This window comes from Chanodichthys erythropterus, chromosome 24, assembly GCF_024489055.1.
Source record: "Chanodichthys erythropterus isolate Z2021 chromosome 24, ASM2448905v1, whole genome shotgun sequence".
Classification (NCBI taxonomy): Eukaryota; Metazoa; Chordata; class Actinopteri; order Cypriniformes; family Xenocyprididae; genus Chanodichthys; species Chanodichthys erythropterus.
In genome coordinates this window covers 9,280,358-9,295,013 of record NC_090244.1, presented here as the reverse complement: position 1 = coordinate 9,295,013, position 14,656 = coordinate 9,280,358, and the positions used below count along the sequence as shown (strand labels likewise).

At 35.7% G+C, this 14,656-nt stretch overlaps 1 protein-coding gene across 2 annotated transcripts; it reads right to left on the bottom strand.

Annotated features, from left to right (window-relative positions):
* Window positions 1-3,060: 3,060 nt before the first annotated feature.
* LOC137015270 (aminopeptidase N) lies at window positions 3,061-14,590 on the bottom strand. Of its 2 annotated transcripts, XR_010893931.1 has the most exons (22): window positions 13,682-14,590; window positions 13,109-13,251; window positions 11,587-11,720; window positions 11,323-11,449; window positions 11,079-11,233; window positions 10,879-10,992; window positions 9,504-9,647; window positions 9,354-9,419; window positions 9,198-9,263; window positions 8,853-9,022; window positions 8,679-8,755; window positions 8,397-8,530; window positions 6,680-6,735; window positions 6,185-6,332; window positions 5,994-6,085; window positions 5,763-5,873; window positions 5,444-5,611; window positions 5,230-5,370; window positions 5,035-5,116; window positions 4,792-4,926; window positions 3,453-3,713; window positions 3,061-3,198 (listed from the first exon to the last, which is right to left on the bottom strand). XR_010893931.1 is itself a non-coding variant. In XM_067380120.1 (20 exons), the coding sequence occupies exons 1-20, from the start codon at window positions 14,206-14,208 to the stop codon at window positions 4,774-4,776; spliced, it is 2,808 nt and encodes a 935-aa protein (XP_067236221.1). In that variant the 5' UTR covers window positions 14,209-14,585; the 3' UTR covers window positions 3,617-4,773. The 2 variants fall into 2 exon arrangements, 1 of the variants encoding a protein (XP_067236221.1); XM_067380120.1 differs by lacking the exon at window positions 3,061-3,198 and having other exon boundaries at window positions 3,617-4,926; window positions 13,682-14,585.
* Window positions 14,591-14,656: the final 66 nt, after the last annotated feature.

Sequence of the window (14,656 nt, the reverse complement as noted above, 5' to 3'; positions counted from 1 at the left end):
AACAAAAGTGAGATATCCCTCAAAAAGGATACATGAAGTAGTTTTACCATTATGATCACGTGATCCTAGGAATAAAAATTAAAAAAAAAAACTTTTTGAAATAAATCCTTGTTAACCCAAAATAAAATATTATCTATTAAGTTTATTCCTTCCCTTTTAATTCCCTTGAAACCAAAATTGTATCTTTTAAAATTTTCCTTTTAACAAAATAAGAAGGATCATGAAAATTGCATGTTATTTTTTATTTAGTACTGTCCTGAATTAAGTATTTCACATAACAGATGTTTACATAAAATCCACAAGACAAAATAATAGCTGAATTTATTAACATGACCCAGTTCAAAAGTTTAAATGTGGTTACCTGCATGATCCAGGACTGCTTTTTTGTTCTGAGATGGTTGTTCATGGGTCCCTTGTTTGCCCTGTGCAGTTAAACTGATCTCTGTTCTTCAGAAAAATCCTCCATGTCCTGCATAATCTTTGATTTTCCAGCATCTTTTGCATATTTGAACCCTTTCCAGCAGTGACTGTATGATTTTGAAATCCATCTTTTCTCACTGAGGACAACTGGGACTCAAACACAACTATTAAAAAAGGTTCAAACATTGATACTCGCTCCAGAAGAAAACATGATGCATTAACAGCTGATTCGCTGATTTATAATGCTCCAAAGCTTCCTGAAGCAGTGTTTTGAAATCAGCCATCACTAAATAAGTCGTTATTTTGTTTTTTGGCGCACCAAAATATTCTCGCCGCTTTATAATATTAATATTGAACCACTGTACTCACGTGAACCGATTTAAATATGTTTTTAGTACCTTTATGGATCTTGACAGAGGAAGTGACATTACTCCCTATATAGGCCTCACTGAGCCATCGGATTTCAACAGAAATATCTTAATTTGTGTTCCGAAGATGAACGAAGGTCTTACAGGTGTGGAACGGCATGAGGGTGAGTAATAAATGACATTATTTTCATTTTGTGATGAACTAACCCTTTAAATCGCTCATTCAGCCAATTCGTTCAAAAGTCAGATTAATTTAGGAAGAAAACAAACAGAGATGTGAATACTTTTGTCATTGATAATTACAGACACTATTGAAAAATGAATTAAAAAAACAGACGGCTGTTTTGGTAACTGGTTACAGTTACACTGATAATTATGGCTAAATTACAATGGATTAGTGAAATATTCTAATATAATGAAATATTCTTTATTGTTTTGGGCCATTTCTTAACAGAACCTGGAGTGACAATTTATTTATTCCCAACAAGCCTGGCGCTACAGGGGGCAAAGGGGGGCATGGTTTAATAATAAAATATATATTGGGTTGACAATAGATTTGCTCCTCTCTGATTAGTTGCTGCCAACTGTCCTTTGCCCCAATTATCTGTGTCTCACCAGGTTGCCCGTTGACGGCAACATTGCCCAGCAATATTGCTCAAAAAGTTTCCTTGTCTATCATCACCTTTGTCACATCACATACTTATAAATGCACAATCTGGTTTTGTTTTGGGACATTTGGCATGATCTCAGATTGCTCACTTTTAAATTGATAAATTAATTAAATTGATCAGTTGATTATCACCTCAAACATTACAAAAATTAAACAAAAGTTTAAAGAAAATATCCAAATCTTTAATGAAAAAAAGACACAGGTATACAATACTGTACAGCCAGACAGACTGCCAAAAGAAAACTTCAATGCAAACTTCAATGCAAAACAGCAAGTACAATCTAGTATGAATGCACAAAAACAGTATTACACTCAGCAACACAGTAACAATAAAATACTATACATACACCGTAATGGTCTGGGTATGTTACTTTAAAACCTCAGTTTTGGCAAACTTGCAGTATGGATAAGGCAATTCCATTCTGATTTGGTTTTGTGTTTTATAAAATATACATCCATTAACAAACCTGTATCCTGAGAATCACTTAGCACACTGTATTACAACACCATGAAAAGATACTGGATATAGAAACTAAGTAGGCCCTCTTGACAACACAGTTGTCTATAGCCTAAATAAATTTAAATTCTTTGTAAACTTTTAATATTACATAGCATATTTACACTCTAAGGGAAAAACATTCAGCTGTTAATTTATTGTTAGTTTATTAGATGGGGTAAGTAAACAAATCTTAACTACAACTTAGTTAACTGTAAATTCCCCTGCAGTGCAGACATCTGCATTTGGGATTAATACAAAGGTGATTCAATTACACATAACGTGATCGTGTAAACATTCAGATAGATCATATTTAATCTTCAAGGGAAATATACTAGAACATTAATTTGGCCTACGTCTTCGTCCTCTACCTCTTTGCCTTTTCATCCATATGGCTATTGCCAAAATCACACATATCACACAAACCAAAATCAGGACAGCACCAGCACATGTGTGAAGTCTGGAGGGTTGATCTTCTAAAAGAGGAAGCATTTAGAATAAGATCAAAATTAAGATTTAATCTGATACTTTCTGTTTCTGAAAAAGCTCATTACCTAATTCAATGATCAGTTTGTTGTCCAGACTGAGGTGTGTGGCAGAGCAGGTGTATTTGTGTTTGTCTGCACTGATCTCCAGACTCTTCCTCATCTGGTACGTCCCGTCACCATTGGGCAGCAGATCTCCTCCAGTGATCTCGTGATCAGATACAGGCTGTCCATCTCTGAACAGGGTCAGGTTGATGTGACGAGGGTAAAATCCTGTCGCCAAACAACTCACACGAAACCCTCCAGAATCTGAGTTTGCTTTCTGAAGGAGTCTGACTCGTGGTTTCACTGTGGAAAAATTTTCAGAGATCTTTTTTACATTTATAAAGGCATGGGTAAGATTTAGGTTTATTTTAAATCCTGAAGAACATCTGGACTTCATAATGGCATTTGTCATAAGAAGTAGTCTTGAGAACTTACCCTTTCTATTTACTTCATCTTGTCTCGTTTTTAGGTATTTCTTGAGTGTATTTATGCAAACTGGTTGATAGAACTTCTTATATTTCAGTTTGAATTCTTCCAGGTGTGGTTTGAGCTCATCTTGTGAAATATTTGAAATCACTTTATAAGTAAACGTGTTGTTAAAGTAACAGAACTCATCTGTGGTGCAGCCTCTAACAGCATCTTTTGTAATCATCTTTCCAGTATTGTTAAGATCCAGCAGCTCACAGACAATCAGTGTCTGATAAACTTTAAGATCTGTGGGGGAAATGAGGTAGAAGATTGTCATAGACTGCATCTCTCTTCACACATGCAATCTCTATTCAAAAAGTTTCAATTATCACAAGTTATCACAGCTGTATTTTTTTTTTTTTTTTACTTTATGCCTCCAAAAAATATTACATTTTAAGAAATTCATATGCTCATCATAGATTGCGTGTATAATTTCATTAAAACAGGGAGGACAAAAAAAATTGCATCACGTCGTTGTGTATTTGTGTAAGGATACTTACTGTCATTTTGGCTGTAACAGTTACTTAACTGTTTAAGTTTTGATCTTCTCAAAAAGGAATTACACATGTAGTCACTTATACCCTTTATGTAATCTGAATTAACCACATCATCCTCGTTCGTCGTATTCCCTCTTGGAATATATGTCTCTGAATTATAGTATCCAACTGTGATGTCATCCAAAGTTGTTGTGTAACTAAATTTAGGAAATTGTGTTTCTCCCTGAATGTAAGTTGAAAGCAACCACAAAGAGTGGCCTGAACCTGAAACACAAAATGGTTGTTGTTGTTTTAACAATAAGTAATGATTTTCTATCTATTTCTCCATATACTTTATCTAGAATATACAGTTTAAAACACGGGTCTTGAATGATTTGACTTGACCATGACTATCACTTTCCCTTGACATGCATGAGTAATGCACTATGAAGATGAGATAACATGGAACAATAATCTTTAATAACATTGGATTTAATTCATTGAATAGCATAGGCCTTCGTTATAACAATCCAACCTTTTTGAAACTTACCGTATGAAGCAAATATTGGAGGTAAAAGTACAAGTAAAACGAGGATTCGGTCCATATGCCCTACATTCCTTCGGTCTCTCATGTTTTAGAAAATGATGTACACATTTTTAAACTAGTATCTCAGGTAACAACGTATACGTTGCGTTGTTGCCATCGAATATGAAAGAAATTAATCTACAGTTTCCTCTCTAAATGCCTGCAAGCATAATTCATTTCCTGCATTCCATTCTATCAGAGCGTTAAATCACACATGCGCTGTTGCCTGTCCGCACAAGCATTTTTATTCAAGTGTATAGGCTTCAAACTCAACCAAAGTTGAAAGTGATACTGTTTTACAGTACTGCAGAACTTTACAATGTGGAGCGTCTCTGTTCTGAGGATAACATCTTACAAAATTAAGCAAAAATGCAATATGTTTGGAAGCCAAATATGTAGGGGGCCCTTTATATAAATATGGGGGCCCTTGGTAAAAATATTTAAGATTTGAAGATATGTAAGGTTTTTTTTTTCATTCCATGGTACAGGAATATGCAGTATTGTTTTGGTCTCATTCCTCCAAGAATGTTTCACTCACAGTATTAATTTTGTATAATTTTGCCATTTTTTTAAATTTCATGAGCAATAGAAATTAACTGGATAAACATTGAAGTACATTAAAAGTATTATTTTTTCTCAATATACATGGTCCACCTTGTTATGCTTTCTAGTTTACAAAAAACGTTTTATGTTATTCTCTATATCATCACACATACAGATACACAGGAGACTGACATCATTTGTACAGTGTCTAATATTTTAAGCAGATTCAGCCACCAGCCAGTCGGTGATTTCTCTCTGGTTTTCAGACACCCATTTTATATTTGCTTTAGTCTTCTCAATGGCCTGTTCCAGAGCCGCTGTCCCTGATCCAAAGCCGATCGCTGAATTGTCACTCTTAAACTGCAGAAGCTTTTTACATATAGAGAGATATGAAAAAAAAAAAGAAATGAGTTTAAATAAAGTTAGAATTCAATTCCTACAATGTTATTGTTTTGTGTACCAATAGAAAATACACACCTGATCAAGTTCTGATTCGGTTGAAAATGTTTTGGTTACGCCACTAATAAGGCTGGCAAAGTTAAAGGACCCAACACCATACCTAGGGACACAAACTCATTTTGTTCATCACAATACTGTATTTAAACTGTTTTTAAGTTAATTAAAATAGCCATTGACATTTCTGTATCAGTATGTGTTGTTCATAAAGCTCACTCTGTGAACATATACGCCCAGTTCTTCCTCACAAAGTCCCAAGCCAACATCTGACCATCTGGGTTGGCAGCAATATTCACAATGACAGAGGTAGCGTCCTGTTTACGGATCATTGATGCATCAAGCGTGTACCCAAGGTACCTGTATTTATGACAAAATGATTTATATAATGATAGTCCTTTCTGCATATTCCCAAAAAAACTATCTTGCAAACCTTTCTAAAAGCGTGTGATCTTTTGCACAAGCCAGGGATGACATGAGTTTGTCAGCTTCTATCGCGATGGTGGCGTTTTTAAACATCTGCCAGCCAAAGTCCCACTCTTCAGCGCCCCCTGAGGCAATAGCGCTGCAGTACACTGTAGACCTCAAGTTGGGGTGAATCCTTTCAAAAAGAGAACTAAATTAGATCTATGATGAAATAAATGTGAATGGTCAGACTGAGAAGACTTTGTCTGTAGATTCTGTTTGTCTTACATAACATTGGACTGCTTGACCGGAAGATCAAAATACTAATGCAGAGTGGGTAAACTTACGGGTTGTGGTTTGGTTGGTCCATCCACTGTCTGTACCAGCCTGTGGTGAGATTTTGACATTCACCTACACCAGTGCTGCAGGCAAATCTTATGGCATTAACTTGATTGTACCTACACCGTGGAAAAATAGTAACAAATATGTGCCAGTTATATATGATGTCCAATATATAATTGACATGAAATGAAAATGTCATCATTGACTACATTAAACAAAAGTTATGGATCACTTACTGGTCTGTATGGCTAGATGGCACTTCTGACCAACCTTCAGTAATAGTCTTAAAATGTTCAAAAAGGGGGGTCACCTGCTTCTTGGTGTAGTTCTACAACAAGAAATTCAAAATTCACACTAATCTGAAATCAATATACATATAGCTCAGCCACATATGTTTTTTTCGATATATGTGAAGTATTTTACAGACCTGTAAAAGTTCATAGACCTCCGTTTGTGAAAACATGAGGTAGAAATAATCCAGGTTGTTGAGAGCAGACTGCCACGGCATATATTCCTTTTCTTCAAATAAGTATTTTGTAGTTTTTAGCGCTAAAGTGACAGGAATTATCTTCGCCCTTGAAAAAGAATTATGATTTAGTATGGAACATAATTTAAATGTGCATGCAAACACAAAAAAATATATATTATATTATATTATATTATGTTATATTATATTGTTTAACAATTATATTTTAAATCTCCTGAACATGAGTAATTCCCCTTTATATTTTTGTATATTTTGTTTATTATTATTATTATTCATATGTGTATATGGTATATGTATATTTACACATATTTTGCCTTGTAATAATATTTTGTTGTACTTTTTCTTTCAATAAACATTTGATTGCAAAAAAACAATTATATTTTAAATCAAGAAATTGTACCAAATTCTCTTTATTTTTGCTATATGCTATATTACCTTGCAAGGTTAAATGCATCATCCACTATCTGAGCTCTGTTTATGACTGGGATGACCTTTAAAAAATAAATAACAAAAAATAAGAAAGAGATAAATGACATCAAATGTATTAATTATAACTTGGTCTGAGATTTTAAAAACACATCTGTGTTTTTCAGTGTTGGGAAAAAAAGTAATGCATTACAATATTGCGTTACTCCCTAAAAAAGTAACTTATTGCATTACATAGTTACTTTTTATGGAAAGTAATGTGTTACGTTACTTTTGCGTTCTCATATGGGCTGGGCTGTTTGTTTGTTTGTTTTCATAACAACAAAAAAGTTCAATTTTTGGCAAATGTAAAGGCCCTTTCACACCAAAAGTGAAATGAATAAGCCTCAGGCTGAAGGAAATGCAAATTCACGCCTGTACAGCAGAGGGCGCAGCTCAAACAAGTCTGTCAGCTGTAGGGATGGGCGATACCACTTACTTTGCTTTCGATACGATACCGATACTTTCAAGGCCAAAATCGCCGATATCGATACCGATACAATACCTCTAATCTGAATTTAAGTTATTAAATTATTAATAATTTAAATCCTTAAATTACTATTAGTAAAATGGGTAATGGTACCCACTTAACATTATATTTGATAGGTATTTTAACATTCAATACGCCTTAATTGCAATTTATTAGATTATATTTTTGTTTACACATGGTTAAAATGTTTACTTGTGGTAACCATGGAAATCTACAAATAGGCCTACTATAGGCTTAGCTGAACTATGGTCACTGTAGTAATGGTTCAGTTTCATAAGGGATTGCCAGTGACAGGCTGTTGCACCCATAAAATGCAAACTTTGTATTCTGACAATGTAGTTACAGAACAGAACACCAATACAAACTTTTAATGTTCAATTTAAATAAATGTAATTGCAAAAACTATGTAGGCTACTATTTCATTTTGTTTGTTGTGAAATAACTCAAACATAATATGTTGTTCTGTCTGCTGTTAAACATTGTTCAGGGCTGCGTTTCCCAAAAGCATCAATGGTTTCTTACAACAGTAAACGCATGCAACCGTGTGAATGTAGTGTCGGCAGTGAGTGAACGCTTTCTGTGATTGATTGATTCTGACTTGCAGCATTTGCGTGTGCTCAGATGAGTAGGAAAATAGTTCTACTACACAATTATTTGCTAACATAGGTTATTTGTCCAATTCAATGCATATTGTATGCATAAAATTTATTGTTAATTAAACAAAATCACTGGTAAAAAAAAAAAAAAAACACACCTTAGTATCGATATTTTTATTTGAGTATCGATTCTTTCGATACTCAACATCACTATCGATATATCGATACTTCATATCGATCTGCCCATCCCTAGTCAGCTGTGCTGTGAATCCAGTCTGGATTGCAAAACAATAGGACGCAGAAGTAGTAAATGTATGCTCACATTTCGTCTAGAACTAGTCTCGAATAATCATCATGTTTACACAGCGCACACAATGCCGCTGCACTTCCTCCTGATTTCTCTCAAAATGGCAACAGGAGAGGTGTCAGTCAATAAATGGGAAAACAAAGTAACTTGCGTTACTTATTTGAAAAAGTAACTCAGATATTTAGTTGTAAATGTAAAAGTAATGCGTTACTTTACTAGTTACTTGAAAAAAGTAATCTGATTACATAACTCGCGTTACTTGTAATGCGTTACCCCCAATGCTAGTGTTTTTACCTCATGGTTTTCAGTCAGCTGATTCAGGAGACACTCCCAGTTCTCAGTGTCATAGTTCACTCTGTAATATCCTGTGATGTTCAGGTTCACCAGCACCCACTCATTTCCAGTCGTCTTCATATCATTGTGAAAAACTACATATAGATAATTATTTTGTTATATAGGCCTAGGCCTAATGATACATGGATCAAAATAGTGAATTTGTCCCATTCAGAGCCTGTTGAAAGAACCAAATGACGCCATCAAAACAAAATAATTGTCAAATTATATTTGTGTTCATACCAGATCTTTCCAGGAGCCAAAAGCGTGACTGCTGCACCTCTGCCTTCATCCAGTTGATGGGTACAATCCATTCATATCTATAAGAATCAGTAAAAATAGATATAACACTAAAGTAAATGGATCTAAGCACAACACTATCTGCTCAGGTAGCTTTGGAGATGAGTTTAGGCCTACTTGAATGGAGACGTCTGCAATGAAGACTCAGGATCCAGAAGGAAGTGCGTCTGAGAGACCTGGCCTGTCGTAGTGTTGACTGTGACCACTGGGAAGCCCATTTGAAGAACCCAACGGTCCATGATATCTTTGACACTTAAGGGAAGGACTGTTCCAGTTTTATCAACAGCCTAGAGAGGTTAAATGAGAGTGATTAATCAACCAATAGAGGGCAGTACTGTCAAACCTTTTGAGTTAGTTTGGCTTTCTGAGAAAGTTTTAATATTATATTTAAATATTAGTCAAATAATTAGTTAAAAGTAAATATGAGATCACATTTTTTTTTTTTATTTTGATGCAACTCACAGTTTGAAGGTGATTCCACAGATCCTCACCGACTGTATTTTGATAGGCGAACGTGGTGAGATATGTCTGTAGTAATATAAGATTGTTGGGGGGATATCAGAGATAAAGAAAAAAGTAATTATCTGATGTAACATAACTGTATTGTAATTTGCTCACATTTAGTCCTTGTACGAACACAGACTCGGTTAGGAAGTCTGACAGCATTCTCAACACTGACGCCCCCTGCAGGTTAACAGAGAAATTAACACTGAGTTTGATACTCGTAATGTTTTTCAAAGTGAAGGAAGGTTATTGTACGTCCATCACCTTACTGTAGGAGACCGTATCAAACTGCTCATTGATCTGCTCTGGTTTTATAATATCTTCCTCCTTAGAAGACAGGGGATGGGAGGAGGCCAGAGCATCCACAGCAAAAACACGGTGTACTTCTTTAAGGATGATCAAGTCTTTCTGTGAGAGCCATAAGGTAATGTAAGCAACATTTTTTTTCTTTCTTTTTTTAATATACACGTTTTCATGTATGTATATATATATTTATTATTTCAAAACCCTGTGTGACGTCAGAGACGCGGGAGATACAATAACGGTCACCTGAGGAAAATTACAAAAGGCGCGAGTAACGTGTCCCATAAATTTCACTTCAACAATACATTTTTTATAATTTTTTTCATTGTTATAACTCTCTCTCAATGTCTCCTCACAGGTCACCAAAACAAAGATGTGTCACGATGGGCCGCATTTCAGCGACGGTACGTATTTGTTTGATTCAAATATTCGAAGGAAAATGGCTAAACTAATAACTTCGTCGTGTGAACATGAAATTAGTATAATGCAGTCACACACGTTAAAAAAATAAATATAAATAAATGTTTATGACGTGTAAATTTCATAAATAATAAAAATCTCATAAATAATTTCATAAATAAATAAAAATCTCAACTGACCAACCATTAGCATCAGCAATAGGTCCATTAGAAGTCATTAAAGGATTAGTCCACTTTTAAATAAACTTTTCCTGATAATTTACTCACCCCCATGTCATCCAAGATGTTCATGTCTTTCTTTCTTCAGTCGAAAAGAAATTCCAGAACATTTCAGGATTTTTCTCCATATAGGCTAGTGGATTTTAACGGCTACCAACAGGTTGAAGGTCAAAATTGCAGTTTCAGTGCAGCTTCAAAGGGCTTTAAATGATACCAGACAAGGAATAAGGGTCTTATCTAGCGAAACAATCGGTCATTTTCGAAAAAAATACAACCGTTTATGCTTTATAAACACAAAATATCGCCTCTACTTACAGAAAAAAAATGAAACTGGCGCCGCGTTCGTTACGTAAGTAGAATAGGTAAGGCGTAGGACATTCAGCGTAAGCATTTTGAAGAATGCGGAAACGGGAAGTACGTTCAAGGCGATATTTTGTGTTTATAAAGCATAAACAGTTGTATTTTTTTCGAAAACGTTGGATCGTTGCCCTTTGAAACTGCAGTTCGGACCTTCAACCTGTTGGTAGCCGTTAAAATCCACTATATGGGGGAAAATCCTGGAATGTTTTCCTCAAAAACCTTAATTTCTTTTCGACCGACGAAAGAAAGACAATCATCTTGGATGACATAGGGGTGAGTAAATTATCAGGAAAAGTTTATTTAAAAGTGGACTAATCCTTTAAAGAGTGAAAACTCACCACATTCCAGGATGGTTCAGCAAAGTCTGCACCAAGATATGACACATAAGAGGCGAAACCTTCATTCAACCAAACTTCATTCCACCACTTTAGAGTCACAAGGTTGCCAAACCACTGACCATAAACAAAACAAGCCATAATATTACACATATAGTCATTTAAAACCATTCATTATAATATTTTTTTATAAATATGAGTACCATGTGAGCCAATTCATGGGCTATAATGGTGGCTGTTCTCTCTTTGTTTGCATTAGAGGAAATGACTGGATCATATAGAAGGTTTGTCTCCCTGTACGTCACCAGTCCCCAATTCTCCATCGCCCCAAAGTAAAAATCCGGCAGGGCAATCTGATCTTTAAGGTAGAGAATTAAAAATCCTTATATATTATTTTTTCCCCTCAGGCAATAATCTTCATGAGATGATTTAGATGTTTAAACATACCTGATTTAGAGAGTGGATATGGTACACTGTAATAGTTTTCAAAAAACTTGAGGATTGGCCCAGTTATATTCAGAGCATAATCACCATGGCCGTCCTCAATGGCTTTCTTACGAGCCCATATACGTATCTGTTCAGAGCAAACATAATTTAGCCATATGCACCATGAGCACATATGCTGTAAAGCTCATTTTGTGGTCAATAAATGTAAGTTTTATATCTTTTTAAAAGGCTGTATTGCTCATGAAAGATGACTGATGGCCGTACCAAGGTGTCATTCGCTGATGTAACATTTGTGTAGTCACTGACAACCAGTGCCAGTAGATAGGAGGACATGTTCTTTGTGGGTTCAAATGTTGTCACAGTAACAGGTTGTCCATCAAGAATGGTGTCCAATTCCTCTGAATGAGGAAAACAAGCAGTAAATTAGATCTATCTAAGGTCTATACAGTCTTTAAACCTTAAGGCCTTTTGAATTCACACTTGTCATGATAAACATGTATCTGCCAAGGACCCCCAAATATAAAATAATTGACTTTTATATTTTATACATTTTTATATAATTTTCTGCACACTATTACAATACCTAAAGCAAAAAAAAAAGAAAGAAAAGAAACTAAACAACTACACTAATAAAATAATTATGATTAATCTCATGATTTCCAACCAGTCTTTAGAAAGCAGATTGAAAATGTAATAATGTAAACTTCAATAAATGTTACCTTTTTTTTTCCTGAAATTTACCATGTATGCCCATGCACCCTTGTTGCTGGCTCTTGGGGGTTCCTGGAGCCCAGTTTATAAACCCCCATGTTCTAGTTTATATTATTGGGTAGTTAAAGGATTATTTCACTTTAAAATGAAAATTACCCCAAGATTTACTCACGCTCAAGCCATCCTAAGTGTATATGACTTTCTTCTTTCTGATGAACACAATCGGAGTTATATTAATAAATATCCTGATGCATCCAGGCTTTATAATGGCAGTGAACTGGACAAACGATTCAAGAAAGTGCCTCCATCCACATCTATCCATCATGAACATACTAATAAAGGTTAATAAGTTATAAAGTAAAGTATCTAGCTTCCGCCAGACCATCTTCCGTATTCAACTTAGGAAAAAAATGTAGGCGTAGGACATAGTGTAAGTGTTTTTAAAGGATCAGTTCACTTTTAAATTAAAATTTCCTGATAATTTACTCACCTCCATGTCATCCAAGATGTCCATGTCCTTCTTTCTTCAGTCGAAAAGAAATTAAGGTTTTTGATGAAAACATTCCAGGATTATTCTCCTTATAGTGGAATCCAGTTTTTCCGTAAGTTGAATAGGGAATGTAGGACATACAGTGTAAGCTTTTCGAAGAATGCGGAAGGTGGTCTGGCGAAAGCAGAGCTCATTTGGGGTCAATTGAAGTCCACTATAAGGAGAATAATCCTTATCCTTAATTTCTTTTTGACTGAAGGACATGGACATCTTGGACGGGGGTGAGTAAATTATCAGAAAATTTTAATTTGAAAGTGAACTAATCCTTAAACTAAGCAAGAGGCGTTACACTTTTTTCCTAAGTTGAACTCGGGACACGTTTGTATCGCTCAGTGCCATTATAAAGCCTGGATGCATCAGGTTATTTATTAATATAACTCCGATTGTGTTCATCAGAAAGAAGAAAGTCATATACACCTAGGATGGCTGTGGGTGAGTAAAGCTTGGGGTAATTTTCATTTTAAAGTGAACCAATCCTTTAACAGTCAACAAGTGTGTGAAGAAACTGTCTCTAGTAAAACTGACCAATTTCCATTCCATTGGACAGGGCCACAGTTCCTCTGTCATGGATGAGAGTGATGTAGAAAACCGCTCTCATTGCAGGCTCATCGAAACATGGGAAGGTCTTGCGAGCATGTGTGGGATGCATCTGGCTGGTGGCAACTATCCTGGAGGAAATAATCATCATTATATCGCAAAGATAAAATGTTCCTAACACCAGAGGTAGGTAAAGACCATAAAATAAGCTCTGGGTTATTACTATACCATGTTGAGAAACAGTGTGTCCAAACAATGAGGATTGAATCCCCCATACATGAAAATCCTTCTGGATGTTATGTAATGCTCAAACACACATAAAACGCTTATTTATATATCTAGTAAGTAATCTTCCCCCTTTTTTATAATGGTACAAAGGTTAAACAGACATAAAGTAGCCAGGAGATTCATCAAACAAATGTGAAAAATGTGACCTGCCAACTGCAACAGCCTTGATGCTGATCTTGATATCTCAGATGTTTTTGCCACCTGAGAGTTTATTATGTACAGTTTAGCTCACCTGACTGGTGGTATTGCAGGTCAAATCATAGTTGGACTTACTTTTTCTCTCCGTTCTCATCATATTCACTCCGGTAGAACCCTGCCAAGTCATCTGCGAGTTCTCCCACAAACTCTGTGTAAAGCTCATAGAGCTCTCCAGCTTTCAGTTTGCCCTTCAACTGTATGACAAGGTACTGCGTCTTCTCCTGCATCCAGGTTTTCTGTATTGAGGGCGCTACTGCAGTACCAAGCGCAGAGAGTTTGGCCAGATATCCATCTGTTGAGGTCAGGTTCAGCTTATTGGAGTGAATGAGGATGAGATCGGTCTCCCTCAGACATTTGAAGACAACGCTAGACTTTCCAGTAAACACGAATAGGCCATAAATGTTCGGCTGAAGTCGAGGCCAGAGAGTGATGTTGTAGTAGTCTGGAAACAGAGTGTCTGGTAGACGATACTCGTTCCAGGGCTCAGCAGGAACTTCTGTAGAAGAAAGGAGTTGAATGGTCCACAACCCAACAATGGTGGCCAACGATGCCATTCCCAGTAAAGTGCATCCAACGCAAGTTGCATTAAAATGGATTCTCATCTCTATCTCATCTCCACAGGTCAGCTAAGATCAGACCAAACTGTAATGGCATTTTATTTATTCTTCCCACATTCTCTCCTCCCAAAGGGTATAATGGCTCATCCATTAACACTGAGACTAGCCAGTGAAAGAATCTGGTAACCTGATAAGTCGAGGTGCACTAAGATAATATATTATGGCATGTGTCATCCTTGACATGTTTATGCAGCTATTACTCTTTAGTTAAATGTAACGCTGAAAACCGTGGGAAGAAGTTTAGAAAAGCAAGCATGCCTGCGTCACAGCTGTGAAATTATCTGATGTAGTCTAAAATGTTTTCAATGAATGTAACCTTTTTTATGAGTCAGTGTAAAAGATTTAAATTGTGAATAAAAAATAATTTTGTGCTCTACAATAATATTTTACGAAAAAAATGATGGTTATTGTTTACCATCTGAAAGACACAGTA

Bases quoted from the DNA above. Each gene is read 5' to 3' on its own strand.
- LOC137015270 (XM_067380120.1), bottom strand. From the start codon at position 14,208: ATGAGAATCCATTTTAATGCAACTTGCGTTGGATGCACTTTACTGGGA. The intron at 11,450-11,586 runs GTACGGCCATCA...TGCTCTGAACAG, and splicing joins CATCAGCGAATGACACCTTG to ATACGTATATGGGCTCGTAA. The intron at 8,756-8,852 runs GTAGGCCTAAAC...TGATTCTTATAG, and splicing joins TTGCAGACGTCTCCATTCAA to ATATGAATGGATTGTACCCA.